Source organism: Paramacrobiotus metropolitanus, unplaced genomic scaffold (genome assembly GCF_019649055.1).
Source record: "Paramacrobiotus metropolitanus isolate TYO unplaced genomic scaffold, Prichtersi_v1.0 Parri_scaffold0000020, whole genome shotgun sequence".
NCBI classification, from domain to species: Eukaryota; Metazoa; Tardigrada; class Eutardigrada; order Parachela; family Macrobiotidae; genus Paramacrobiotus; species Paramacrobiotus metropolitanus.
The window spans coordinates 1,387,058-1,411,279 of NW_026570240.1; the positions used below are offsets into that span (position 1 = coordinate 1,387,058).

Genomic DNA, 24,222 nt, shown 5'->3' on the forward strand with positions numbered 1-24,222 from the left:
TTTGTTTAACGCTTTCGTGTGCGGTAGCGCATGCCTCAACCTGGAGTCACGAAGCGATACGACTACGAGAACTAACGATAGCACTGTACACTGTACAGATAAATTATTTATCATAAAATTTAATGATAAATCATAAGTTATAAGTAGTTTTCTGTTTTTTTATTGATTTCCTGAACATTTGTATCAGTTATAATGTTATTTAACAGCATCTGCCGTTGTGGATTTTTTATTTTATAATGGGATCAGTGAGTATCTAGACCTTGAAGTATAAAGCTGATTGTTCAAAATAGTAAAATGGAGCCAGCAAAATCTTTTTTGGATCTTGGTCTACACGAATGGCTGATAAAGCAGTGTGAAATTGTTGGACTGAAAAAACCTACTCCCGTTCAAGAACAGTGTATTCCGGCGATTTTAGCAGGTACGGCGTTCGGACTGCGAAGAATTCACCTGGTACAAGGTTTTAGTGGTTAAAGAATAAAAAGCTTTCTTTGAAGGCCGCGACTGCATTGGCTGTGCCAAAACCGGGAGTGGAAAAACCGCCGCCTTTAGTCTTCCTATCCTTCAGAAACTCTCCGAAGATCCTTATGGAATTTTCGCTGTAGTTTTGACTCCAACCAGGTATACGTTCGATCTTGTATATTGCTGTTGGTTTAGCATTAAAGACAGTAATAGCGGGGTAGTTAGAGAAGGAAATATATACTCTAAATATACTCCAGTAATAGTAGCAAGCATCACAGTACCGTACAGTAACTGTATTATTACTGTAACTGTATTATTGTATGTCCGAGTATCGGAGTATGCTTCTTTTTAACAGGCCGATGCCTTTTTTCTGTGTCACTTTTTAAAAAGACAAAACTTCAAAGGCAGTCATATTCATCATTATTTAACTTTTTTGTAGAGAACTGGCTCATCAAATCCACGAGCAGTTTCGGGCATTAGGCAAACCGCTAGGATTGCGATTATCGTTAATAATCGGCGGAATGAGTAAGTTTTTCCTGATATTTTTCAAATCAGTTGGAAATTGTCTCTGCTTTCTGAATTCGCCAATGTATAGGTCTGCTGGACCAAGGCGCTGAATTGTCCCATAAACCTCATGTGATTATTGCCACACCGGGGCGACTGGCTGACCATATAAGGAGTAACACGAGTTTTAACATGAAGAAAGCTAAATTTTTGGTACGCGCTCGTTTCCACTTCAGCCAAACACGTGGATACCGGTTTAATAGCAATTGTTTCAGGTTATGGATGAAGCGGATCGCCTGTTGGTCAGCAGCTTCAGTGCTGATTTAGGACTGATTCTCGGTATTTTACCAGAAAAGCGTCAGACTTTGATGTTCAGTGCCACAATGAGTGAAACTCTGGAGCAAGTAAAAAGTTCGGCTATGAGTGATCCGTTTATATTCCGCATCGAGTCTCGGTAGGGGTTTTATGCTTCTTTTTACCAGAACACAACTTTTTACCAAAAAAGTACTGTTGTTACTTGTTCGCATTTTCATTTTGCCATTATTTTGCCGGTTTGTGGCTGTTTCTGTAGAAATGACTTATTTTGTTTCAGCATCGCTACCGTGGACGAATTGGATCAGAGATACGTCCTTACGCCTGCGGCTGTTAAGGATGCCTACCTTGTGAACATCCTTCAAGATTTTTTGGAGAAACATGACAGATCTTTGATAATGGTTTTTGTGAAGACTTGCAAGTATGCCGTAGCATTGTACTCCTTTATCTGTAAATTCGCTACAGCAGATCATTCTACCTTTACAGGCTCTGTCAAATACTTACGCTAGCCCTCCAAGATCTCGGATTCAACTGCAACGGATTACACTCTATGATGAAGCAGAAAGAACGTCTTGCCGCACTGGCCCGGTTCAAATCGCACAGTATTAAAATTCTGATATCGACGGATGTCGGCAGCCGCGGCCTGGATATTCCCAAAGTTGACCTTGTGGTTAATCATAATGTGCCGACGGTGAGCAAAGACTACATTCACCGAGTAGGTCGCACTGCGAGAGCCAACAAGCCTGGCCTGGCGATATCGCTCGTAACGCAGTTCGATGTTCGCCTTGTGCATGCCATTGAAGATCTGATGGGGGTTAAGGTTGCGGAATATCCTTTCGACGAAGAACTGGTTCAAGCATCTTTGAATGAGGTCGAATTAGCCGTTAGACAAGCAGGGATAAAGCTGGATGAGGAAGATTTTGATGAGCGTCGATTGATTAACAAAAGAAAAGATGCTATTCTACGGGAATGGGAAGCCGGAGAGGTACGATGCGCTAGCGCAAACGTTACAGACTTACCGTTACCACTAGTTGTACTACAAAGTACTTACTGTGAAAGTGATAGGACATCTTACTGTGAAAGTGATAGGACATAATAATCATATAGGTACATTTACTTTTAATACTACTTGAATAGTGCTTTATGCAACGCGGGAATGAAATTCTGTGTTTTTGTACCATTTGCCACATTCACGTGTTCGTAGGTGCCTATATGGTTGTAATTGTAAGATTTGCCGTAGGTATATGATTATTATTGCAAAAATTCCTGTATCATCATCCAGAGACTTAAATCTTGAACGGTAATTTTATACAATTCTTTTCTGTTACAGGAAGAAAAACCAACACAAACTCTCGGAAACTCTTCAAAGACAAAAAGAAACAAGCAGTTAAAACGTTAATTATTAAAATGGCTAAAACAAACTGAAATGAAGGTGAAAAACAAAAACGACTAATCAGTGTTACTGTTCACTGTCTGGCACAGGAAACAAATGGGTACCAACAACACGATTAAATTATAGACGCGAAGGACTGTATAAGAAATCACGGAAGAAGCAACCGATATGGACCTCTGTGTGGCGGCCATATCATATCAATGATATCATTCACAAGAGCAAAAGAGTTAAAAACTTCTGATATTCTGGATTTACTCTCTGCGCTCCGATGCCTCCATTCATTTTCCACGTCGTTGAACGTTCGTCTCTCGCGTTTCGTGGACTTCTGCTTTCATGGGCTCATTCTCATCTTCATCATCGGCCGCCTTGTTTCGTCGCTTCTCGTAGCAGAAAATAATAAGACAAAGCAGGACGACTTCACCAACAATCCCCAAGAAAGGCCACAAAGCAGCCAGCTTATCTGCAAGATGAGAAGCATTCAAAAAAGGCAAACTCTTCGTGGACATTTCTCAAACATAATTCGTGTACAATTACGCACCTTTCACGCGAAGGGTCGTGCTGGCACGGTGTTCACCAGCACTGTTCTTAGCTATGCAGATATACTCTCCTCGATCTTCGTCCTTGGTTTCGGTGATGTGCATTGAGATTGTTACGCTGTGTAACTTTCCAGTATCGTTCGCTCGCACTTCCTGCTGGCTAACTTTATAAGTGGAACCTGGAATGCAGTACTCATCATTGCTTCCTTCGCACAGCTGTAAGCTGCTAACAGGGCCTTCCAGGAGTGTAGTGTTCTCCTTAGTCTCCTCATTCATCTTCACAAATTTGACCGTATCATTGTGTCCCTCAACGATGCATTTCAAGACAAACGGTTCTCCTTTTGTGGCACTCTTGGATTTCTGCTGCGAGCCTTCGAACTTTACATCAGGTTTAGCTATGTGAAATTAAAAAGCATGTAAAAGACAATATCAACAGACTGCATGCGAACAAATCGCAATACCTTCGTAATTCACAGATGTCTTTATTTCATTCAGTTGTGCAATGATTTCCGCAGGAAGGGTGGAGCCGCTAGTATTCAGCCTGCACTCATAATTCCCTAACTCGATGTCTCTCCTAGAGGCAACTCTAAGATGTAACGCTGAACCCTTTTCTGGTGCGTTAACGCTAACGCGGTTGTCTCCTTTTGAGTAGTTTCCTGGTATTATTTCACTGCCATTCGGGAATGTCCAGATCAATGGAAACAGAGGACTGAAGCGCTGATGGCAACGAAGTGTGGTATCAACTGTTCCGTTTCCTACCACTGGATCAGCGTATAACGATTTGGCTAAAACATAAAAAGACAACTTAACACTTTTTCCGAAAGTTCATATTTATGACAGTTTACGACGCACCGTTACTGACTAACAATAAGATCTTACAGCTACACGAAAACCGAACAGAACTGACTGGAAAGTTATGTTGCGTCATCCCGATAAGGAACTCACTCATTATTTCTGTGCTTTCCGAAAGTTAATGCAGTTCTATTAGTATTTATACCGGCCGGACTGAGTATTTGAATGTTCCAGGCTCACGACTAATTCCCTTTTACAAACACGAAAATTATTGAGTGCGTACAGCAGTCGACGGAGTCAGCTATCGTAAACTCATAAATCATCAAACTGCTTAGCAAACAAATTTAATAAATAACTGCTAGCTCGATGGCACCCTGACAAAACTGCCGAAGTGCTCGCAGTCGCTTGCTAGCTGCAAAGCTTCATACCATGCGGAATTTTATTACAGAACACTTAGACAGACGCAAGCTTATGCAGTCGCTGCCACATTGCCACTAAAAAACGAAAATACCACTACTGTTACCGGACGCTTACCACTAACAACATTCAGGTTGATTGTGTCCTTGTTTTTGGCGTTATCTATACAACTGTAGGCGCCGCCATTATGTCGAATCGGACTCAAAATGAGCTCCAGCACAGACGACTGATCCTGGGTCGAGGGTGCCTGGATCTTCGCCCCCTCGGGTAATGATCCATCCTCGTACTTCCAAATAAGTCCACTACCTCCGGTGCATTTCAATATAATATTAGCAGTAGGCAGAACAAAGTTCTGTGGGCCCAGTTCACTGTCGCTCGTGATCTTAGTGCCTGCAAAATACCACATAAGGTAGATTTACTAACTGTATACATTTTAATTTAATTTCCAGGATACCTTGCCGCTCCTTGGCTTCGGCGCTTCGCAAATGAAATTACGATATCAACCACATATTTCATGCAGAACCAATTACAGTACGTTAGCAATATCGTAACGTAACAAAATAGCGATTAAATTCAACATTTTAACAGTTCTACCTTTAATCAATAATATCATGAATAATGAATATAAATTGTATAATTAATAATAATACTATAAAGTATAATCCCAAAACAGTTACAAAACAAACAGAGCTCAAGACACTCTTTCCGTTCAGGTTGAAACGTTATCCCAACACAGCCTAATATTAAAACAAATACACTAAAAATAACGAAATATCTGCTTCGGAAAGTAAAGCCACAAGGAGGAGCGCTTACCTTTGGCACAACCTATTAAACTGGCTGCCGCAATTAAAAAGTATTCTGAGAAAGCCCTCATTTCGCAATGTTTGAGGGCCGTATATAAAGCGATAAACTTTCGGAAATTCGGTGGAATACAACAGTCGGCTTTCGTAAAAAGAAGACTAATCCATCCAAAATCCAAACAGTAAGCAATTACACTTTCAATTTAATCAAGGAAGCCCATGACGAAAATTCGTTCTGGCAACCTTGTAGGGACGGAACGGGATGAAAACTGGATTTGACGAAAAAAATAGAAAAACCCATCCAGATCAGCTTAGCCTACGGTGCATATTGCAGTGAGTGCAAGTCGCTGTGCAAGTGTGCACTGGGTGAGCGCACGGGTCGCATGAAACTGAGTGCGCCATCTGCATAAGGTTAAATACGACCAAAAGCCCCAGACGGCGCTTCAGTGACTGTAAACTGAAAAGGCGGCCACGATACAAAAACACAAAAATATATAGTACAAGTACTAATTTTGATCCGCTACTGTTTGTTGTTAAATTCCTGATTACTTTTTTACTGTTTATTACGTACATATTCAAATTCACAAAAGCTATCAAAACATTGCGCCAGATATATGTTTTAGATGCAGCCTTGCACGGTTGCACCAAGCAGGTCCAATTTCCTTTCCAAAACAGCTGCTGACGACATTTATGCACAAAATTTATTAATATTGGCGAAGTTCTGCACCCTACCTAACTTAATTCTAATTATTAAAATGAGAGTAATAAATTGGTGAACTATCAGTACTTTAGTGCTAAAAAGTTAGAAACTGGTGACCTGGGATGTAACCTGACGCAGGTCGGCATGCAATATACCGAATACTGGCCCTTTCGTACATCGCAGCGATTTCCACTTGTGCCGGAGCAGCCAGCAGAGTGCGACAAAAACTGCGAAATCGTGGACATCACGCAGGTTTATTTGCTCTATCCGCTGGGCTTTGAGACCCCTGGCCATGGTTCACGGGGACCGGAATCCACCCGGCTGATGAGGGAACTTTGAAAATAAGAGCCAGCAGGAAACCGTGGCGAAACGCGAGCAACAGAATATATGCCTCATTAGTACCAACGAGCCAGCAGATCTAGCTAGAGAGGTCCAGCGAGGAAGGAAATCTGTGAGAAATGCCGAAGTACGAATGTTTCATGATAATGTCAGCTGTATAAACAGGATGCCATATTTTGTGCCAATGCAACTGCAAGTGCCGGGCCATTTCCCTTAAAGGTTTGCATTTGTTTAAAAAAACAGGTATTGTGAATTTCTGCGTCCACTGTTCTAACAGAAGTATGGAAAATCCAAGGATAAACTGCAGAGCTGTGGTTTGTTCCTAGCAGGCCTGATATATCTGGCAGTGCAAGTACTCGTACGAGTACTTAACCTTTTAATATTTGATCGCAACTATATACGGCATATGTAGCTTTGCTTTTCAAGTTTACAAGCAAATTAATACAAGCTGTCACACTGTCATTTACAATACATAGTAATGCGTAATAAAAACAGTTTATGCTGCGATTGTACAGTTAAGGGGGACTAAATTATAGCAAGAACCCGATTTTATAAATTACCGATTTTCTAAATTGTCTTTATCCTTGTAAAACAAACATTCCTCTACTTGAAAGGGAAAAGGATGAGTCGTTGAATTCTTATGCATTTTTTTTGCGAAGGCTGTCATAAAAAGTTACAATGGGCGCAGCTGATAAATTAACAGCGCCCGATTGATTGTTTGTCCGTTTCCTGTCAGACAAGCGATGGCAGCTTTCCATTGTAAGCCGTCGGTCTGGTCCTGTCTGGACATTGCGGGCTGAAAGGCACAGACACTGGACACTACCAGGCACTGGACAAAGAGCGTTGCGATCCAGGATCGATTGACAGCCAAACACTTTACATGCTCCTTTTGAAAAGTGCAGTTTTTTACCTTTTTTATTGTACTCCTCTCACAAAACATTAACAACCCAGAACGCTATACCCTGTTTTGTAGCCAATTCTTTCCTCTAAAAACGTAAGAGATTGGAATTTGGCGACCTGTTTCATGATTTTGTAAAAGTGTGCTGTTAGGTCAGTAAAATGATGAATGGTACCTACGAACACTTTAAAATTCAGTTTAATACCATCTGTTTGTGGTCGCCGAAATCCGCTTCTTACCATTTTGGAGCATAGTATGCCATACCAGTTTAGGCTATTTTTGGCATGATCAGGTACTGTTTGTAAAACAAGTGTATTACAATGTATGTTTTTCAACTTTTTATATTTTAAAGTTTAAAATGCACCATTTTAAATTTTGGTGTTGTGGATGCGATAAAGTAAAAAATGTGCTATCTGATAACACTTTCATTTATGGCGTAACTATGATCGTACAACTAGCAGTTTAATTGAAAGTGAAGGACTTTTATGTAATTATCATAAATTAGTCGCCCTTAAGCACCTCTAAATAATTTTCGTTACCACTGCGATTGTAGTCATTGTACTGCAAAGGGGACGTACAAAGGTGTACAGTATACCATTAAGGATTATAACATTACGCAATGTTAAAAAAACTTTACGCCGTATGCACAAATTACAGTAATATGACTAATATCATTTGGATCTGGTTATGGTCTAGAATTTACAATATACAACATCTAACGATTATTGTATGTGCTAATTATTATTTAATGTGTAGTTCTAATCTATGAACATGCATACGGTAGGCCGTAGAAGTATTAGTATTACCCAGTTGAAATTGTACATCGTCGGCTGTGGTACAATACGTCCGATCCGTGTAGAAGGCAGGCTTCAGCAGTGAGCATGCATATTTCCATTATATACTGTAGATATTGCATGCAGCCTTCTGCACATGCAGGCATAGCTTGTTCGGTATAAATACCAATAAGCACTTCCACAGGATCAGCTTGCAGTGCTCTTCTTGACTGGCACTGGCTTGGCATTCGGGAGGCGCGTGCTGGATCGACCAGAAAGAACCCGTACTAATGCCGGAAATGTGGACGGCAATGCAGTGCTTGCACGCTGCAGCTGGCAGCGCAATGCACCGCATTTGCATATAACAATGTTCCACGTATTGTACATGCTGGAGACGGCGATACAGCCGGAAGGGTGGGATGTTGCATAATTTACATTTTCCCTGCTCACCCGAAACTACTGCAAGACAACGTTCCACCTCTTCCCTAATAAGTTAAGCTGTTTTTTCCCGTGATGAACAATTGACTGTGCGTACTCTTCCCTGGAATAGTTTCCTATTTGCTAACGGAGTGTTCGCTTCGTATGCCGTGCCCGTCACTTCCGGTTTGTCGCCGTGGATAATCCTAAAATTTATACCTTTTCTTTGGTGAGCACTCGCCATACATTTTGCTACTAGCTAGCGCGCATCTGATGTTACATTGTCATATCACCGTGTTAGGTATAATTACGGAATATAAATGCACTTCTGTAATTGTATATGCAGTGCCAAATCGAGGCGGTTAATTGACTGATTTGGGGAAAGCGGGATATATATATGGGATCACTACTATCACACTGATAAGAACCAGGGTTGATGCAGCTGCGCCTGCATGAGCGCCGCAGGTCCATGCAGGTGGTCTCTGTTCTATGATTGCTGCCCGTGCAACAATCATGCAGCGTCGCGCATTGTGGTGAGCACGGAATCCGACTGATGGCATCTCCAGGAATGCGCAACACCGACGGCGGAAGTTCTCCTTGTCCCCCGAGTCCCAGTCCTATCATCGGTCATGATATCGACTCCCTGCAAGCTGAGATCGAATCTCTGCGGAAGAAGCTGGAGGAAGAAAAGCGGAAACATAATGATCTCACACGTACGAGTGCCCGATCTAGAGTCATTACCATAAGTCTGTAATTTGTATTGCAACAGAAAAAGCCGACGGGCACTGTTTTTCAAATTTGTTTGGACAATCGAATTATTTTTAGCAGTTATAACTCAAATTATAGTGTTACTGCATGTTCGGTATATGATCAAACTCAGAAAGTTTAGTATACTATTCAGTCAAAGTCAAATACATAATTCACTGTATATTTAATATCAGATTATTAGTACTTCTATAATATGAAAGCGCTGTCGTATCGGATTCCGAGACCGCTGAAAATTTATTGACAGAAATTCCATAGAACTACAACGATGTTTTTCGTCCGTTTTTCCAAAACCTAACAGGTATAAAGCTTTGTATGTATGTGGTGTGTTTGTAGTCAACAAAATGGCAGAAAAGCTGGACAATGTGCCCCCGATATCCTGGAAACAGAGAAGAATACTGAAAGGCCATCAAAGTAAAGTATTAAGCATCGACTGGGCACAGGACAAACGGCGCATGGTTAGTTCATCACAAGATGGCAAGCTAATTGTGTGGGACGCTTTTACTTCCAATAAAGAGAACGCCATCTCTATGCCCACAACCTGGGTGATGAGCTGTGCGTTTGCTCCTTCCGGTGGCATCATCTGTGCAGGGTAGGTAATTAATTATTTGACCTCGCTGAACGGTGTACTAGTACAAATTATGTGCTCGCAATTTGTGAAATTAAAGCAGCTTAGATGTTTTTTGCAAAATCTTAGAATTAATACAAGTACGAGTATAATAAATATATAGAATTCTGTTTTAGTGGCCTGGACAATAAATGTTCTGTGTTCACCTTGAGCTCCGATGAAGATGCGTCGCAGCGGAAGAAAACCGTCGCCACACATACGAGTTATTTATCCGCTTGCACTTTCGCTCACTCAGATCAACAAGTACGCTAGTCCGGCTCCCTAATTAACAGAACAAAATTTGGATATCAAAGTTATAAAATATACAAAAATATATATATAAGATATTGCACAATTATAAGAATTTGCACGAAACTTAATCCTCCTTGAATTTTCATTTAACGGTTACATAATTGAATATCATAGGTTTTATACCATCTTTATTACAGATACTTACCGCGAGCGGAGACTGCACTTGTGCTCTTTGGGATGTTGAAAGCTCACAAATAATACAAAGCTTCCATGGCCATGAAAGGGACGTCATGGCTATTGACCTTTGTCCGTCGGAAGCAGCCACATTTGTTTCCGGAGTAAGTAAGACTATTTCGCAACAGCCGAAGTACAATGGTTACCGAAAAAGGCGGTAAACACCGTGCTAAAGCTCATGTGGCGCTGTTTCGATCAAAGGCTCCATATAGTGGTGGTTATATTTTGGTATTCAAAACTTATTGCTGAAATTTATTTAAACGTTAAATATATATGGTGATAACAATCTTTAAAAGCAGATGTGTAGTCTAGCTGTTATCGTAGATGATTTCCTTACGTGTACAGTACTGTAAATGCTATTTGATCGTTGCGTTACCAGTGTAAAAACCTTAAACCACACTTGCTTTTCCTTTCCCAGTCCAAGAACATAACTTACTTTTCTCATACAGTCAAGTGACCAGACAGCCAGAATATGGGACCTCAGGAATGGCGAATGTGTGCAACAGTTTGAAGGTCACGCAGCTGATATTAACTCTGTGCGTTATTATCCCAGTGGAGAAGCATTTGCTACTGGTTCCGATGACGGCAGCGTAAGAAAAATACAACTAACTGTAGATTCGCTGTTGTATCAGCTTTACATTTTTGTTTCAATCGGTTTTCTCAAATTTCCAGTGCCGATTGTTTGATGTACGGGCGGAACGTGAAATCGCATATTACGGAAAAGATGGTCTCATTTTCGGAGTAAATGCCGTCGATTTTTCCATAAGTGGTACGTACAAATCGTACATTTTTGTTTTTTCTCTCTGCTTTTCATTAGGTTTCATAGATTTGCGTATGCTGTCATGCGCACTGTGGAGTGCAAATTGCTTTTATAATCACTAGGTCGGCTGCTGTTTGGCGGTTACAACGACTATAGCGTTAACATTTGGGATACCCTGAAATGCGTTCGCGTGGGAATTCTCTACGGACATGAAAATCGGGTTAGCCAACTGCGGATATCACCAGACGGAACTGCCTTGGGCACTGCCAGCTGGGATCAAACGATTCGAGTATGCCTTGATTTACATCTTTATTAACAACAAACTTCAAGACTAATAACTATATTTCTATGCTTTAATCTTTATTAAATTAAATACAAATAAGAAGGGCGCCATTAAGCACTAATTCTGCTTAAATTTTTGTGCCGGCATGATATGCACAGAACTATAAAATTATTCAACTTTAAATTATTAAACGGGGACGTCACCTGGCGTAAGTCATTGCATTATAAATCGATTGTAAACATACACATTGTCTCGGTGTTTTTCAGGTTTGGGCTTAAAAATCCGAAGTTTAACTGGACTGTTCGTTTAGCCCAAGAACAAGAAATCTGGCTGCTGCAACTGTTGCTGCAATTTGACCGATCTCTGGAAAAACGTTTTACTTACGTACTCAAAGCCTTTAAAATTTAGGACTCTCAAATTATAAACTCTGTTGTTATGGTATTTTATTAAAGGACTAAAGATGCTATACATTCGATGCAAATTTTCTTGTGAAATGAATCCCAAACTTTTAAAGCCGGAAGCAAGATTCTCCTGCATTATAAGGGTAACTTACAAATATAAGACAGACAATGAGTAAATAGTTAGGAAGTGCATATGTTCACTGTAACATGCCATTGCTTTTCGGCTAACTTTACCATCTAGTTTAAAATGCTACTGTGCCGCAATAGCTCATAAAAGTCATGAGGATGAACAAGAGCAATGCGTAAAGTTAAAATCCAAGTACATAATACCGGTTGGACGAGATTTACTACCGCGGATAAGCAGTATACTGAACGAAAAAATGTAATGTATTGACAATACTGCGTCCCTGAATAGTCTGCAATTAAAATGGAGAGCGTATGAATACAGCGTATGACATACTAAGCGGAAGCGGTGAACTTTATTAGCTACGGACTAATATAGATAGTCTGCGAAAAGTTAGGTTGGGAAGGGCATGCAGCTCCAGGCAAAAGGATGTGTTATGTTCAAATATATTTGATTACTGCATTTTTGTTTCTACTTACACCAGTGCATGGTACATGCTGGTCTAGCCATAGCGCGAAAGATTTGATTAATTTCGTTCTGCGATCTCCATCGGAAAAAATTCAATTATTTTTCTGTGCATCGTTTTTGGTTATTTAATACCACAGACGAATACTGTAGTTTAACATATAATCGTACCAGTCGATGCGCTGCATGCTGCAAGAGATGCCACGACATATCTTGAGCTTGTGCTGTGAATTTGACGGCGACAGTAAAAGTGAAATTTTATAGTTTTATCATATTTCATTCGGCATACTTGATACTGACGAAACTGGCTGCATACATAGTTGGTACTTATAGTTGTAGCCGATTTAAAAGCACACATGTGTGTTGCGCATGCTCGAAAGCTGCCGGCTTAATACCATCTCGTCCGGATGTGAGGTTGATTTTCATCGGCTGCCGGTTTTCGAAAGCGAAATCTTTGTAGCATTTGTTCTCGACAGATATAAATACTTTTGCGCATTCATTTTGGATTCACCCGTTTCTCGGATTTGCATCTTTCATCATATTATCGAGACCAGCGATCGAAACTGTGAACAATTTGCAGCTTATGCATATGAAGTGACTAATCTTTTTCTGGAGTTACGCGGAAAGCTAATTCACATTAATTATTATGGCATCTTACAATAACGGTAAGACGTAGATGCGTGTTGGATAATAAAAACTGATTTACGAATTATTTATCCAAAGAAGTGAAAGAGAACACACATAGCAACTTTGTAGAACTTAATTTGAACGTAGCAGCTTTATCACCATCGTCGTCGCGTTACTATAATTTTACAAATGTGTCATGTCTGTCGTGATGCGGTTGGCCGATGTTTGCCATGAAAATTTTCCCATAGTCAACATAAATGCCAAAATATACTTCTACACTTATATCGTACATATTATGTCGCGGAGTAATTGCCAAACGTGCAGTTTAAAGCCCGCTAACAAATCATCCATGAATGTCCTCGCCGGGTGATTTTGTATAAAAAAGCCATTGATGAACTAAATTGTCACGTGCATAAAATATGAATAATTATTTTCATTCATATTTTACACTAGAATGAGCAACATATCTGCCAGAATGTGTCGGAAATCTCCATCGAGCTTATGATTTCAGACAAACTGGGAATTTTCACGTCTGCCTTTTGCGTTTGAATCCAAACACCTATTGTATTTCGTAGGTTAGATTCGTAACAAACTGTGATAAATACTCGTAAATATAAAAATTCGCTTTGTGACACGTGTGATGGTATGCTGTAGGTGCCGAAGCACGGAACAGGAATAATTACGTACGATCCTCTGTACGTGAAAAATGTCCATTGAACGCATATTCTAGGTTGGGAAAGTACTGTACTCGTAAATATGTAATATACTCGTATATCAGTTAATTTTTCTATTTCCCTGTACACTTATCTACTTTTTCTTCAATCACGAAGACTGTTAGCAACACTGCTGATGTGCATTAATGTGCTTGTATATGCTCGTTCATTTCAGTGAAAGTCTTCACGATAATTATTGGTTTAAAGACAATAAGTTTAGCTGCTTTTTTTTAATTGCAAGCAATTTATAGCAGGATCCTAGTATGCCTGAACGAGTCAACTGGCATAACATAATTACTGCAGTATATATATACTAGCTTTTATAGGCAAACAAATGTACAGTTCTTACTACCACCAAAACCGCTATTCCACTTATGGAACTTTGTAACCCCTCGAGCTATGCTTGACCTTAGATAAGTAACTCTGATTTCAATAATAATTATTATATTATCTCGTTAAAGTACCTTCTTGAAACATCTTTGGTGACTGCGGCTAGGTAATCTTAACAGTTCATATTTAATCATAATTATTACAGTGTAATTTACTTTATATTTCTTTTGCATATTTAGCCGTATGATCGTCCCGCATTTTAATGCATGCGGTCTTATCGCCTTCCTTTAGCTACGTGTACAACTGTAGAAGCGGCAATGCTATAGAAAAACTGAAAAACGATATCGTTGTATCATTCAAATAGTTAAACTGATCACGTATTTCCTTACCATTAAACAATTTACTGGCTAAAATTTATAAAGTCTGCAATCGATTTATTTCCAGAACATTTCTTACGCCTAAGAAGTGCAAAAAAAACGAGATCTTATGCGAAATTTGTTGAAGGAGACGTAGTTCAGGTAATCAAAACATCGTTGTTTTACAAGAATAATCATATAAAAATGGAACTGGACATTATAAATCGAACGAATTCCAAAAACAAACCTGGTATTGCCTACGTAAATAATGAAATACAGAGAATGCAGCATCTGAAGAAATGTTAATTTCTTATTGTCGCTAGTGCTATTGATTCAAACTGAATCAAACTAACTTTCGAATTTGCTATCGTCGAAAATTTTTGTACACTGCTTCCATGAGCGATGATGCTGCCGTTCGCGATCACTCGCACTCTGTTATCGGTAGCGAAAGGCGAAGAGAAATCTCGTTTGTTTTTCGCATCATGCCAACGTATTGGTCATACCTTATAAGGAACTTCCAAATGGTTTGCTTAGCAGCTGATGTGAATACATCATCTGCGCATGGTACAGAATTTGATGCCTTTTGGTTAACCAACCACGGCTACTGAATCGCCGAGCGCAGTCATCGTTCGCACTGCTGACAAACATATGAGTCGAGCTGTGCCGCACAGTTTTTGGCTCTTCACAAGTCATGATTCTTATATCAATTCTTCATCCAAAGAACGAATCGCGAAAGTACTTAGTAACACCCTACGAGTCATGATCATTCGCATCAGGAAAAACGCTGCACAGCCAATCATTTGACAGTACAGAAACCGAGTCATCCAAATTAATATATAGCACTGGGCCGGCGGAATATTTTTAGTCTGTTTTACATTTGCGCCGTGGCTCATGTTAAGTGGCCGAGAGCTACTTGTGCATCTGGTGGAATATTTATATGACAGGGTAAACAGTGGCTACTTACTAAGCTTGGACGCGCTAACGGCTGTCAGCTACCTGTAATCAGCCCAGTTTCATTTCCGGTCTGCGCAAGAGCCGGGTCGATTGTCTGCCCGCAGTTAGACTACTTAGCGACCAACACTTGTGCGCCACGTTCTAATAATTCACCATAACATTATACCGTATAACTGCATTTTCGCAACCTCTGTAACGGAACGCCAAGGTTGAATATTGTTGACCCGCGATAGCCATCGGTCAGGTACTTGCATTTGTTCACGGCTACATCGGCGTTAACACTGCGTGTCATATTCTGCACGTGCGCCTCATTAAGTGGACATTGGTCATTACACTTCCGGCATTTCCCTGTTGTGACTAACCGTCTATTCTGCTGAACCTTACTTACCGTGTGCCGAACCAGTTAAACACTACCTCCTTGTTCCTGTTACGCTAATTCCGTCCGTCTGTGTTCCTCAGCCTAACTAACGCCCCACATTGTTATCCCCGGCAATCAATTCCGATTCACAATGGTTTTTCTGGTTACAGCACATCAGCAGTCGGAAAGAAAGGTGTTCAAGAGTTCCGCGGTTATCGTTCCTCAGTGAGTATCTGTTGCAAAATCGTAAAAAATATAGTCAAAATTGACCTACAATCTTCGCATCCAAAACCAGACTTTAAACCGGCTTTTTAGTTCTCCGGTTAGGCTTGAGTAATAGTTATTCATTTGAGGGGTTAATTTTATTTTATTAGGCCATTGTAAAGAGAATATACCGTTGGCTGTAAAAATAATTCCATTTCCGCGCGATTAGAAGAAATACATAATAACAAAAAGATTAGTGACGCAAACTTTTGCACCAGTGTCTTCTTTCTTCCCAATGGCCGGAAATAATTTCTAAGGTTTCCTTTTAATCACTATAGACATTAATATCATAATATTATAAACCACTATCTCTGCAGTTGCTGATTTGGTGATAGGCTTTAATAACAAGAAAGTATTTACTGTCTGTACTTCCACCCTTAGATAACCAAGAAAACAAATTTCTTTATTTTGTTCTACGAAGTATTGATATTTGTAACGCGACGGCAAAGCTTTTGATTAAGAACTTGGGTGGCTAATCCCCATTAAAAAGATTCACTAAAAATGATACCATATCGGGCAATGAGATACTGAAGCGCAGATCTTTGTGTTATGCAATAGTTTGTTTGTTTTTGACGGTGTGGATAGATCTTTTTTTATTCGAGTACTGTATGAACGAGGCTTGAATTAGCATAACTGGAAGCTGAGAGCAAACGAAATTCAGAAAGGAGTCAGTAGTTTTGACGCTGGATCTGAGCCAAACATTAAAATTGTTGCAATTGAAAAACGGTTATTTTGGAATCAATAATTTCTGAGGGAAAAATAGAATAGCGTTTAGATTAAAATAAAATTTTATACCTGATATCTAAGACAGAATTGATCACGAGTTCATAAGCATCAGATATAAGCAGACTAACTGCTCTCAGTTCTCGATGATGTGTTATGTTTTGCACTTACGTATCCGCTTAATCAGATTTCTTCAGTAGTTGACTTTTGAATTATATAAAGTGCTTACTCAAACTGATTCAGATATAATGTGACTACCAGTTTAGATTTTTGCGTTAGACAAATACAGCCGAAATTTTTTCTTCTGAATCAGCGGCAGCTATTACAAAGCCAAACATTGGCGTTATGAAAACTTAACGATGTACTGGAAGCTGGAACCATAATCTGTTTGCATCCCGATTAAGCGAAACAAGTAAACAGATTACCTTCTTATGAAAACTGGAAATGTAGTAATTTGCTAATTTGAAAAGAAGCAAAAAAATATGAGATGAGCAGTTCTGCATCATGCCCTTAGAAGGTGCTTAGAGATTGCGATACGTACAGTGCTGTACGTCTCCAGACTGGGTACTGTGTCAACACCTGTCTGCTCTATTCCCATGCCAAGTCTGTCACGTTTTCTTGGATTATGTTCTAAGCGTATAACATGTTAATGGCTTCCGGTCAAGTAATGAAAACCTTACGATTATTTTAGGTTTCATTGAGTGACACATGCCATATGTTCGATTTTCAAAAGGTCATTCATACGTCTTGATTATGCACGAATAGCAGCACGATACTACTGTGAAGTTCTGTCTCGTTTATTTGTACGCTTTGATCCATACTTCTATAGCGAGTTTAATAGCAGGCATAGAAGCTTCGGTACTATCACGATGATTGCGAAATCGGTAATTTATTTTGACTTTACCAAAATAATCTGTTTTTTGCGAGCTCCGCAATGCAAAGGTTTACTCGTAAAAAAGAAAATAATTGTGTCTGTCAAAATTGTGTTTATTCTGCGGCCTTATGCAACCTTTCGCGTACTGTCCGTTCGGAATCCCACATAACATTTTCTTGTTATGATTATCCATTTTAGCGCGTATGAGCGTTCATTAGCATCGAGGTTGTTGCATTTTGGCAATCGTCTACTGAATTACAATCAGGGTGACTAACTTGTTATTGAAAACATCTAGGTCGACATCGACTGGTTTTCAAGATCAGTCGTTTCAAAACTACCAGAACATGGCAACGATGGCGATGCAGCAGCAGCATCAGCAGTACAATCCCAATGCGCCGCCCGCCGTCCCCTCCAAGCCAGCCGGCGGTCAGATGAACGTCCAGTACTCTACCCAGTCGTCTCCACAATATTCCAGTCAACTGAGTCAAGGCGCTAATCAACAACAATTCACATCGTCCCAGAACTTTAACCAGCATTACGGGACGCAGCAGGCGCAGTGCAACCAGCAGTTCTCCTCACAGGTGCAATTAAATCAGCAACAGCCGGCTGTCCAACCGCACCGGTCAGCCGCAGTATCCAGCAACCGCACCAGGTCAGCACACAACAGCAGAATTACCAGAATCAGCAACAGCAACAGTACACTCAGCAATACAGCGAACAACAACAGCTCAGCCAGAATCAACAACAGCAGTCTAGCCAACAGATCAATGTCCAGCAACAGCACCAGTACAACCAAGTCCAGCAACAGCAAAATCAACAGCAGCTGCGAGGACAGCAAATCCATCCGCAACCAGCAGGTAAACCAAATAACTGGAGAAAAGCACGTTATAAAAAAAGTCTGCTTTAATTTTCCGAGAAGCATAAGTGGTTTAAGATTTTCTGTATAATAAACGAGCGCTGTCGAGTGCTATAAGTTTTTATGTGTGTATGTTTTTTGTTGCATGCGTACAAGTCATGCAGTTTTTAGCTCTTAAATATCATTTAATGTAGCTGGATCGTATTTAATTAATTCGATTTTTGGTAAACTGCTTATAATTATAAATATCCAATAAAACCTGTATTAATTGTAAAGTTTTAAACTCGTAGTATCTTGGCGTCATAATTAATTCAGTTACGTGCCGTAAAGGTCAACGTGGACAGCAAACTCAACAGTTCGAACAGCGACAGGATTTCAACAGTCAACAGCAACATCAGTACAGCAACGGCGGCGGACAGCGTCCACCGACCGGCCAAGGTGCGCCGTCGTTCTTGCAGAAGAAACACTTTGTGGCCAATCAGACCAATGTGGAATGGAAGAACTTGTCTATGCGCAAAGTGGAGCGATCCAACAGCCAAAACTTTCAATCCAACCAGGTGGACTCGGACGAAGACGGTCACCTACCGGAATTTACCAGCATGCTGCACGATTTGAATGACCTGCGCGAAGGCGAACGCGCCCATTTCGACTGTTGTCTGGCGCCGCAGTTGGTGGGAGATTCGTCCATGAAGGTCACCTGGACGAAAGACGGTCAAGCTATCCAAGCTAGTAAGAAAGCATTATTACAAAAAAGCCATTCACTGGCCTTTCGCATTAACTTTAACTTGCGGAGGCCACAGCATCACATTAAATTCGGATCATGTCTTGGAAAATAATGAGCGTGGCTCGATATGGCGCTAGCTAGGCATTCTAACTGTATTTTAACTGACGGATCTTTTACGTTGAAATTAATCTATACTGCACTTGCGAATTTAGCACCGACCAGTCTGTCATGAATTTTGGAATTTTATACATATATTCAGCTATTCACGCTTCATGCTGGGTTTATGTGAGAAAAGACGTGGGCAACCATAACTTGAGTTTGACACCGCGCATTAATGAAATACGTAATGTTTAATTTATCGTAGATAGCCGTTTCATCATACAAGAAAGTTTTGGTCGTTTGTCGTTGGATATTATTGGAGTGCGCCCCGAAGATCAGGGCAATTACCAAGTGTACGTCTCGAATAATCAGGGCGATGCCGCCAGCCAGGCGACCCTGCGAGTACAGCGTAAGTGCATGTCTCCACAACATGACCTCACTATTTTTCAATTTTTTCTGTTTGAACAGCTGTGGCTAAAGCATTTACTCCAACTGGTCCGGGACAATCGGACGAAGGCAGCGCTCGCTTCATCCCGGAAATGATTCGGGAAGAGCGCAGCACGGAGCATCCACAGTTCACGGAGCGACTTCCGGAGACTTTGGTCATCGAAGAAGGCGAACCACTGCGCTTGCAAGCATCACTGCAGCCGGCTAACGATCCTCTGATGAAGGTATATAACCACTTGCTGCGATGATGGCTAATGGAAAATTAACGCGTTAGACAAGAGGAATGAGCAACATTGACGTGAATTCTTTTATGTGTTTAAAAGGTTAACTGGACATTCAATGGACGACCTTTGCTAATGGGTGCGTGTGTACGCCTCCTTTGACAGCCGCCTAAAGCGCAGACAGATAATTATAACGCTATCCACCGAACGCCTAAAAATAAACGGTTTTATATGCCTTTTAATAGGTTCAAGAATGGCTATATTCTATGACTTTGGCTTGGTGACTCTGAGTATTTTGGACGTTCGTGCGGAGGATTCGGGTTCTTATGTGTGCACTGCTCGCAACTCACTTGGACAAGCGGAAACTCGAACACAACTGACGTGCCAAAGTAAGCAGCTTTTTCATGACTCATAATTATTGCAATGCAGTGTGAATAAAATATAAATAAAATTTAATTGCATCAAATAGCTGTAGTACCGGTACTCGGTATGTATTTCTGAATAAGAAATAAAGATCCAACATAGAAAAGCTTTTTCGCGATAATCGAAATAGTAAAAAAACATTTACACAATTTACAATACACGCAGCATGGTGCATTTTTAGCCAAGGGTAAAAGCACGGTTAAGCCCATGTTCCAAGAACCGTTGGTCGTGACACCTGGCGGGGATCTGAACGAAGGGGATTACGTTCATCTGGAAACTCGTATTGAGCCTCGCAACGACGCTTACGTCATCATCGAGTGGTACCACAACGACCGGCTCATTCAGACTGGTCAGCGCTTGCGACCGCATTACGACTTCGGCATCGTTACGTTGGACATTGTCGGGGCATACGCCGAGGATTCCGGCACGTTCACAGTGCGGGCCACCAACAGTCTGGGATCGGATACAACGTCCGTCACTCTCCGCGTTGCAGGTATTGCACAACGCGGCTAGTTCTTTGCCGCCAGCTCGGCTATTCGCTGTTGTGTTAATTTTATGCACGAGCAGTAGTATACAGAAGCAGGATAATCTTTGTAAAATAAACTACAAGCAAGCGTAAACGATTTTGACCAGACGGTATCCGCTACTCAAAAATGAAAATGCGAAAGATGTATGGTGCAGCTTTTGTAACAGAATGATATACAGAAAAGTTTGACCTTTCCCAATCCAAAATAGTCCAAACTTTTAGTGCAGTGCGGTTTTTATTGTGAGCTTTGCATTTCACAGGCAAGCCGGGCCTGCTTTTGGATTCGCAGCATCCCGAAGGGCTAGCCAAGATTGCTGAGCTGGAGTACAAGGACTTTTCTCGCGAATTCACTTACAACGATTACTCCAAACATGAGCCAAGATTTTCTGAGCAACTGCCACGTTTGCCAGATTTTAATGAAGGGGAAAAGCTACGCTTGGAAGCACAAGTCGAGCCGCGCGGAGATCCCAACATGAAAGTCGAATGGTTCCTTAATGGCCGACCGATCAATAACGGTAAGGCACTCAGTAATTTGACCGAACACTTTCAAATATTCAGGCCCGATAATTGCAATGTAAATCAGAAACGACTTTTTTAAAAACGTACATGCTGCGCTTGGCTGGTTTGCCGACCTGGTACAAATTAAACAGTGATAAAAAAGCAGTTTACTCACTCGTGACATCTTGACTTACAAATAACCGGTTGTAATTGAATAAAGGCGCCAGTAATGGGTAAAGTGACTTTTTTAACGTCTAATTTTAGCCTTTGAAAATAATCCCGAGCCGACCGCAGTTGTATTGATTTATGACTCCTCAAACGACGCTTGTTACGCAATGCGCCGTCTAATAAATTCTTTGCTCTCTCGCGCTTCCCAGGCCACCGAACACGAACTGTTTTCGATTTCGGCTTCGCATCGTTGGATGTGCTGGACGTGCAGACGCGCGATGCCGGTGAATACGTGATCCGTGCCACGAACACCTTGGGCACTGCGGAGTCCAAGACTTTCCTGAAAGTGATTGGACGTGGCGGAGTGATTAGCGATGCTCAGTATGCGGCCAGTCTGGATAAGATTCGCGATCTGGAAAGCTACGAGAACGGACCATCGTACATCCCGGACACTATCCAGGATGAGTTGCCGGCTTCCGCTCCTATGTTCACCGAACAGCTACAACCAGGTCAGGCGTGCAACTGAACCTCTACAATAGCGAAATTAGTGGTACCTCAGCTCCTGCAAAAAGAAATCATACAATTATAAAGTGCACATGTACAATTAATATTTCGTTTGAAAATTATTATCGCAAAATTAAGGTTTGCAATAAAGTCGCCTATCATTCTATCATGAGCAAGCCTAAAATTATGCAAGACAAAAATGTATTTTTTTCTAGTTCCTGAGCTGCGTGAAGGGCAGAGCATTCATCTGGAATGCACTGTTTCTCCGCCTAACGATCCTACGCTGAAAGTGGAATGGTTCGTCAATGGTCGCCCGCTTCATACCGGTAAGTGCGTTTAGTGAAAAATTGTAAAATGTTGCCGTGGATGTAGAAGAACGGTTGGAATATTTAACGCCAACTGCCCGTATCTTCAACATAACCCGTATCCCGTTCAACAACATATTTGCCCGTATCTTCAACATTACTATTTGTGTCGTGTAGTAAACGCGTTTGAAACTGTCGCTCCGTAGGTTCTCGCTTCCGTGTGTTTAATGATTTCGGTGCCATTGGTTTGGACATTCTGGGTGTCATCCCAGAGGATTCCGGTGAATATGTGGTCAAAGTGTCGAATGCTCTTGGATCAAACACTTCCTCTACCTATCTCCAAGTCAAAGGTAACACCAACAAAGATAGATACCCTGTATGTTATAAATTTAAAGGAGCATTAATCAGCGTGCTATTGCTCTTTACGGTTACTACGTACCTGAAGTTATTATACGAAAATGGGGACAGCTGCGGCACAGCGCGCTCATTTCATGGCATGTTAATTACCGAAAGTAGCAGCAAAAAATCATTAAAATATTGTGCCGCTACGTGCAGAACATTAGTTCCTCATATTAATTTTTTATTTCCTGCGTGCTTGAAGCTCGTGCGGCTATCATCCTGGAACCCCAAGCTCCTGGCGGCGCCGAGAAGGTGCGTGAGCTGGAGGACATGCTGAACTATAAGCCACAGGCCTATGACGAAGACGTCACTCATCAAGCCCCAATCTTCGTCCGGCAACTGCAAGGACCACAAGGAAAGGTCAAAGAGGGACAGTCTATCCATCTGGAGTGCCAGGTCCAACCGATTAATGATCCTTCACTCAAAATTGAATGGTTCTTTAATGGAAGACCACTTGCTACCGGTAATGAAAAATTCCTTCTTTTAATTTATATCGTCAAGTTACTGTAGTGACTGGCTGATCAGTCACCAGCCACAGATTCTGATTTTCATTGCGACATTTTTACAGGATCTCGATGCCGTTTCACCCATGACTTGGAGTATGTCGCACTGGATATGCTGTATGTTTTTCCCAGAGACTCCGGTGACTATTCGGTGAAGGTCACTAATTCGGCAGGAAGTGTTGTTTCTAGCACGAAAGTACACTGTTTCGGTAGGTCGAGCACTGCGGATTATTTCCAGATCTCTGAAATGCAGTTATGCTTTCGTTTTTCAGAGAAGAAGAATGTCGTCACAGAATCGCTGAATCCACGTGCCTTGAAAAAGATCCAAGATCTGGAAGCATGGAATCTGTAATTTTATCTTTGAATAATAACGTTCACATATATGCTCCATAAATAGTTTTTCAGTTATGTATGCGCTTCTTCCCGGCTGCTTTGGGCCTTTTTTATTTTTCATTATTCTTGGTTTTAGCATATTATGTTTGGAATCGGCAGTCCGTTTTCACATATATATATATGGATTGCACTTTCACCACGGCATAAAATTAAGCATTTATGTTGCCTTATGGTACTGGTGTCTGGAATTAATCTCTGAGTCCCAACCGCTGAAAAATACAATTTAAGAAAGGAAAATTTAATAATGACTCTTGCAAGTGATGATTAGTTTTATAGTTCGACCTATAAATCGTGTTTCTCGACACGTTTGCACAGATTCTCCATTTACAAAATCGTGGTCAAATGCATATATACGTATGTCTGCCGATTGCCGATTGACTGTCGTCAGAAGAATGAAAGGTTTGCTTTTGTATTACAAAAATGAAAAATATTCTGAAGGATTCTCACAACTTTTACAGTATATACGTCGTCTGCCTTGTTGTGCATTGCGTGGCTGCAGTGTGCACCACTCGTAGTACTTCTGGTTAATTCTAATTCTATGAAGTCTGTAGCCAGAGAGCTGTAATCTGCAACTGAAGAAAATTTACTGACATTCTAAGAAAATTTACTGATATTCTAAGAAAATTCTACAAATTTTTTCAGATTTCACAAAAACCTCAGCAACTCAAACGAGTTACACCGCAACAAGGGTATGGTTTAAAAGTTATAAATACTGTCCCTGAAGGC

The 24,222-nt window shown here is 40.9% G+C and overlaps 4 protein-coding genes across 5 annotated transcripts; 3 read left to right on the top strand and 1 right to left on the bottom strand.

The window, feature by feature from the left end:
- Window positions 1-120: 120 nt before the first annotated feature.
- LOC129586279 (probable ATP-dependent RNA helicase DDX49) lies at window positions 121-3,059 on the top strand. Of its 2 annotated transcripts, XM_055479403.1 has the most exons (9): window positions 121-418; window positions 495-618; window positions 899-984; window positions 1,055-1,176; window positions 1,239-1,417; window positions 1,556-1,696; window positions 1,762-1,966; window positions 2,096-2,260; window positions 2,606-3,059. In XM_055479403.1, exons 1-9 carry the CDS (start codon window positions 295-297, stop codon window positions 2,672-2,674), a joined length of 1,215 nt encoding a protein of 404 aa, XP_055335378.1. In that variant the 5' UTR covers window positions 121-294; the 3' UTR covers window positions 2,675-3,059. The 2 variants fall into 2 exon arrangements, with proteins under 2 accessions (XP_055335378.1, XP_055335379.1); XM_055479404.1 differs by having other exon boundaries at window positions 1,762-2,260; window positions 2,606-3,056.
- LOC129586280 (uncharacterized) lies at window positions 2,567-5,515 on the bottom strand. Its single transcript, XM_055479405.1, has 5 exons — window positions 5,227-5,515; window positions 4,531-4,803; window positions 3,666-3,989; window positions 3,207-3,599; window positions 2,567-3,128 (listed from the first exon to the last, which is right to left on the bottom strand). The coding sequence occupies exons 1-5, from the start codon at window positions 5,285-5,287 to the stop codon at window positions 2,947-2,949; spliced, it is 1,233 nt and encodes a 410-aa protein (XP_055335380.1). The 5' UTR covers window positions 5,288-5,515; the 3' UTR covers window positions 2,567-2,946.
- Window positions 5,516-8,179: 2,664 nt separating this feature from the next.
- Window positions 8,180-11,770, top strand: LOC129586226 (guanine nucleotide-binding protein subunit beta-5-like). The gene is made up of 9 exons (XM_055479306.1): window positions 8,180-8,569; window positions 8,687-9,053; window positions 9,442-9,697; window positions 9,850-9,976; window positions 10,162-10,302; window positions 10,648-10,788; window positions 10,871-10,967; window positions 11,081-11,247; window positions 11,508-11,770. The coding sequence occupies exons 2-9, from the start codon at window positions 8,894-8,896 to the stop codon at window positions 11,517-11,519; spliced, it is 1,101 nt and encodes a 366-aa protein (XP_055335281.1). The 5' UTR covers window positions 8,180-8,569; window positions 8,687-8,893; the 3' UTR covers window positions 11,520-11,770.
- A 719-nt stretch (window positions 11,771-12,489) lies between these two features.
- On the top strand, window positions 12,490-23,661 carry LOC129586359 (kettin homolog). Its single transcript, XM_055479541.1, has 17 exons — window positions 12,490-12,896; window positions 15,740-15,794; window positions 17,726-18,038; window positions 18,071-18,287; window positions 18,617-19,015; window positions 19,375-19,518; window positions 19,578-19,780; window positions 19,880-19,916; window positions 20,023-20,166; window positions 20,382-20,693; window positions 20,987-21,241; window positions 21,602-21,901; window positions 22,112-22,222; window positions 22,408-22,551; window positions 22,803-23,063; window positions 23,169-23,312; window positions 23,376-23,661. Exons 1-17 carry the CDS (start codon window positions 12,878-12,880, stop codon window positions 23,453-23,455), a joined length of 3,138 nt encoding a protein of 1,045 aa, XP_055335516.1. The 5' UTR covers window positions 12,490-12,877; the 3' UTR covers window positions 23,456-23,661.
- Window positions 23,662-24,222: the final 561 nt, after the last annotated feature.

What these genes read in the sequence shown, in the direction of transcription:
- LOC129586279 (XM_055479404.1), top strand. Translation starts at nt 295, where the DNA reads ATGGAGCCAGCAAAATCTTTTTTGGATCTTGGTCTACACGAATGGCTG. An exon ending in TATTCCGGCGATTTTAGCAG is followed by an intron (nt 419 to 494) that starts GTACGGCGTTCG and finishes CTTTCTTTGAAG; the next exon opens with GCCGCGACTGCATTGGCTGT. An exon ending in GTTAATAATCGGCGGAATGA is followed by an intron (nt 985 to 1,054) that starts GTAAGTTTTTCC and finishes GCCAATGTATAG; the next exon opens with GTCTGCTGGACCAAGGCGCT.
- LOC129586280 (XM_055479405.1), bottom strand. Translation starts at nt 5,287, where the DNA reads ATGAGGGCTTTCTCAGAATACTTTTTAATTGCGGCAGCCAGTTTAATA. An exon ending in CAACCTGAATGTTGTTAGTG is followed by an intron (nt 3,990 to 4,530) that starts GTAAGCGTCCGG and finishes TTTATGTTTTAG; the next exon opens with CCAAATCGTTATACGCTGAT. An exon ending in CACGACCCTTCGCGTGAAAG is followed by an intron (nt 3,129 to 3,206) that starts GTGCGTAATTGT and finishes CTCATCTTGCAG; the next exon opens with ATAAGCTGGCTGCTTTGTGG.
- LOC129586226 (XM_055479306.1), top strand. Translation starts at nt 8,894, where the DNA reads ATGGCATCTCCAGGAATGCGCAACACCGACGGCGGAAGTTCTCCTTGT. An exon ending in CAGCCACATTTGTTTCCGGA is followed by an intron (nt 10,303 to 10,647) that starts GTAAGTAAGACT and finishes TTTCTCATACAG; the next exon opens with TCAAGTGACCAGACAGCCAG. An exon ending in CGTCGATTTTTCCATAAGTG is followed by an intron (nt 10,968 to 11,080) that starts GTACGTACAAAT and finishes TATAATCACTAG; the next exon opens with GTCGGCTGCTGTTTGGCGGT.
- LOC129586359 (XM_055479541.1), top strand. An exon ending in TGGACGACCTTTGCTAATGG is followed by an intron (nt 19,917 to 20,022) that starts GTGCGTGTGTAC and finishes GCCTTTTAATAG; the next exon opens with GTTCAAGAATGGCTATATTC. An exon ending in TGGCCGACCGATCAATAACG is followed by an intron (nt 21,242 to 21,601) that starts GTAAGGCACTCA and finishes CGCGCTTCCCAG; the next exon opens with GCCACCGAACACGAACTGTT.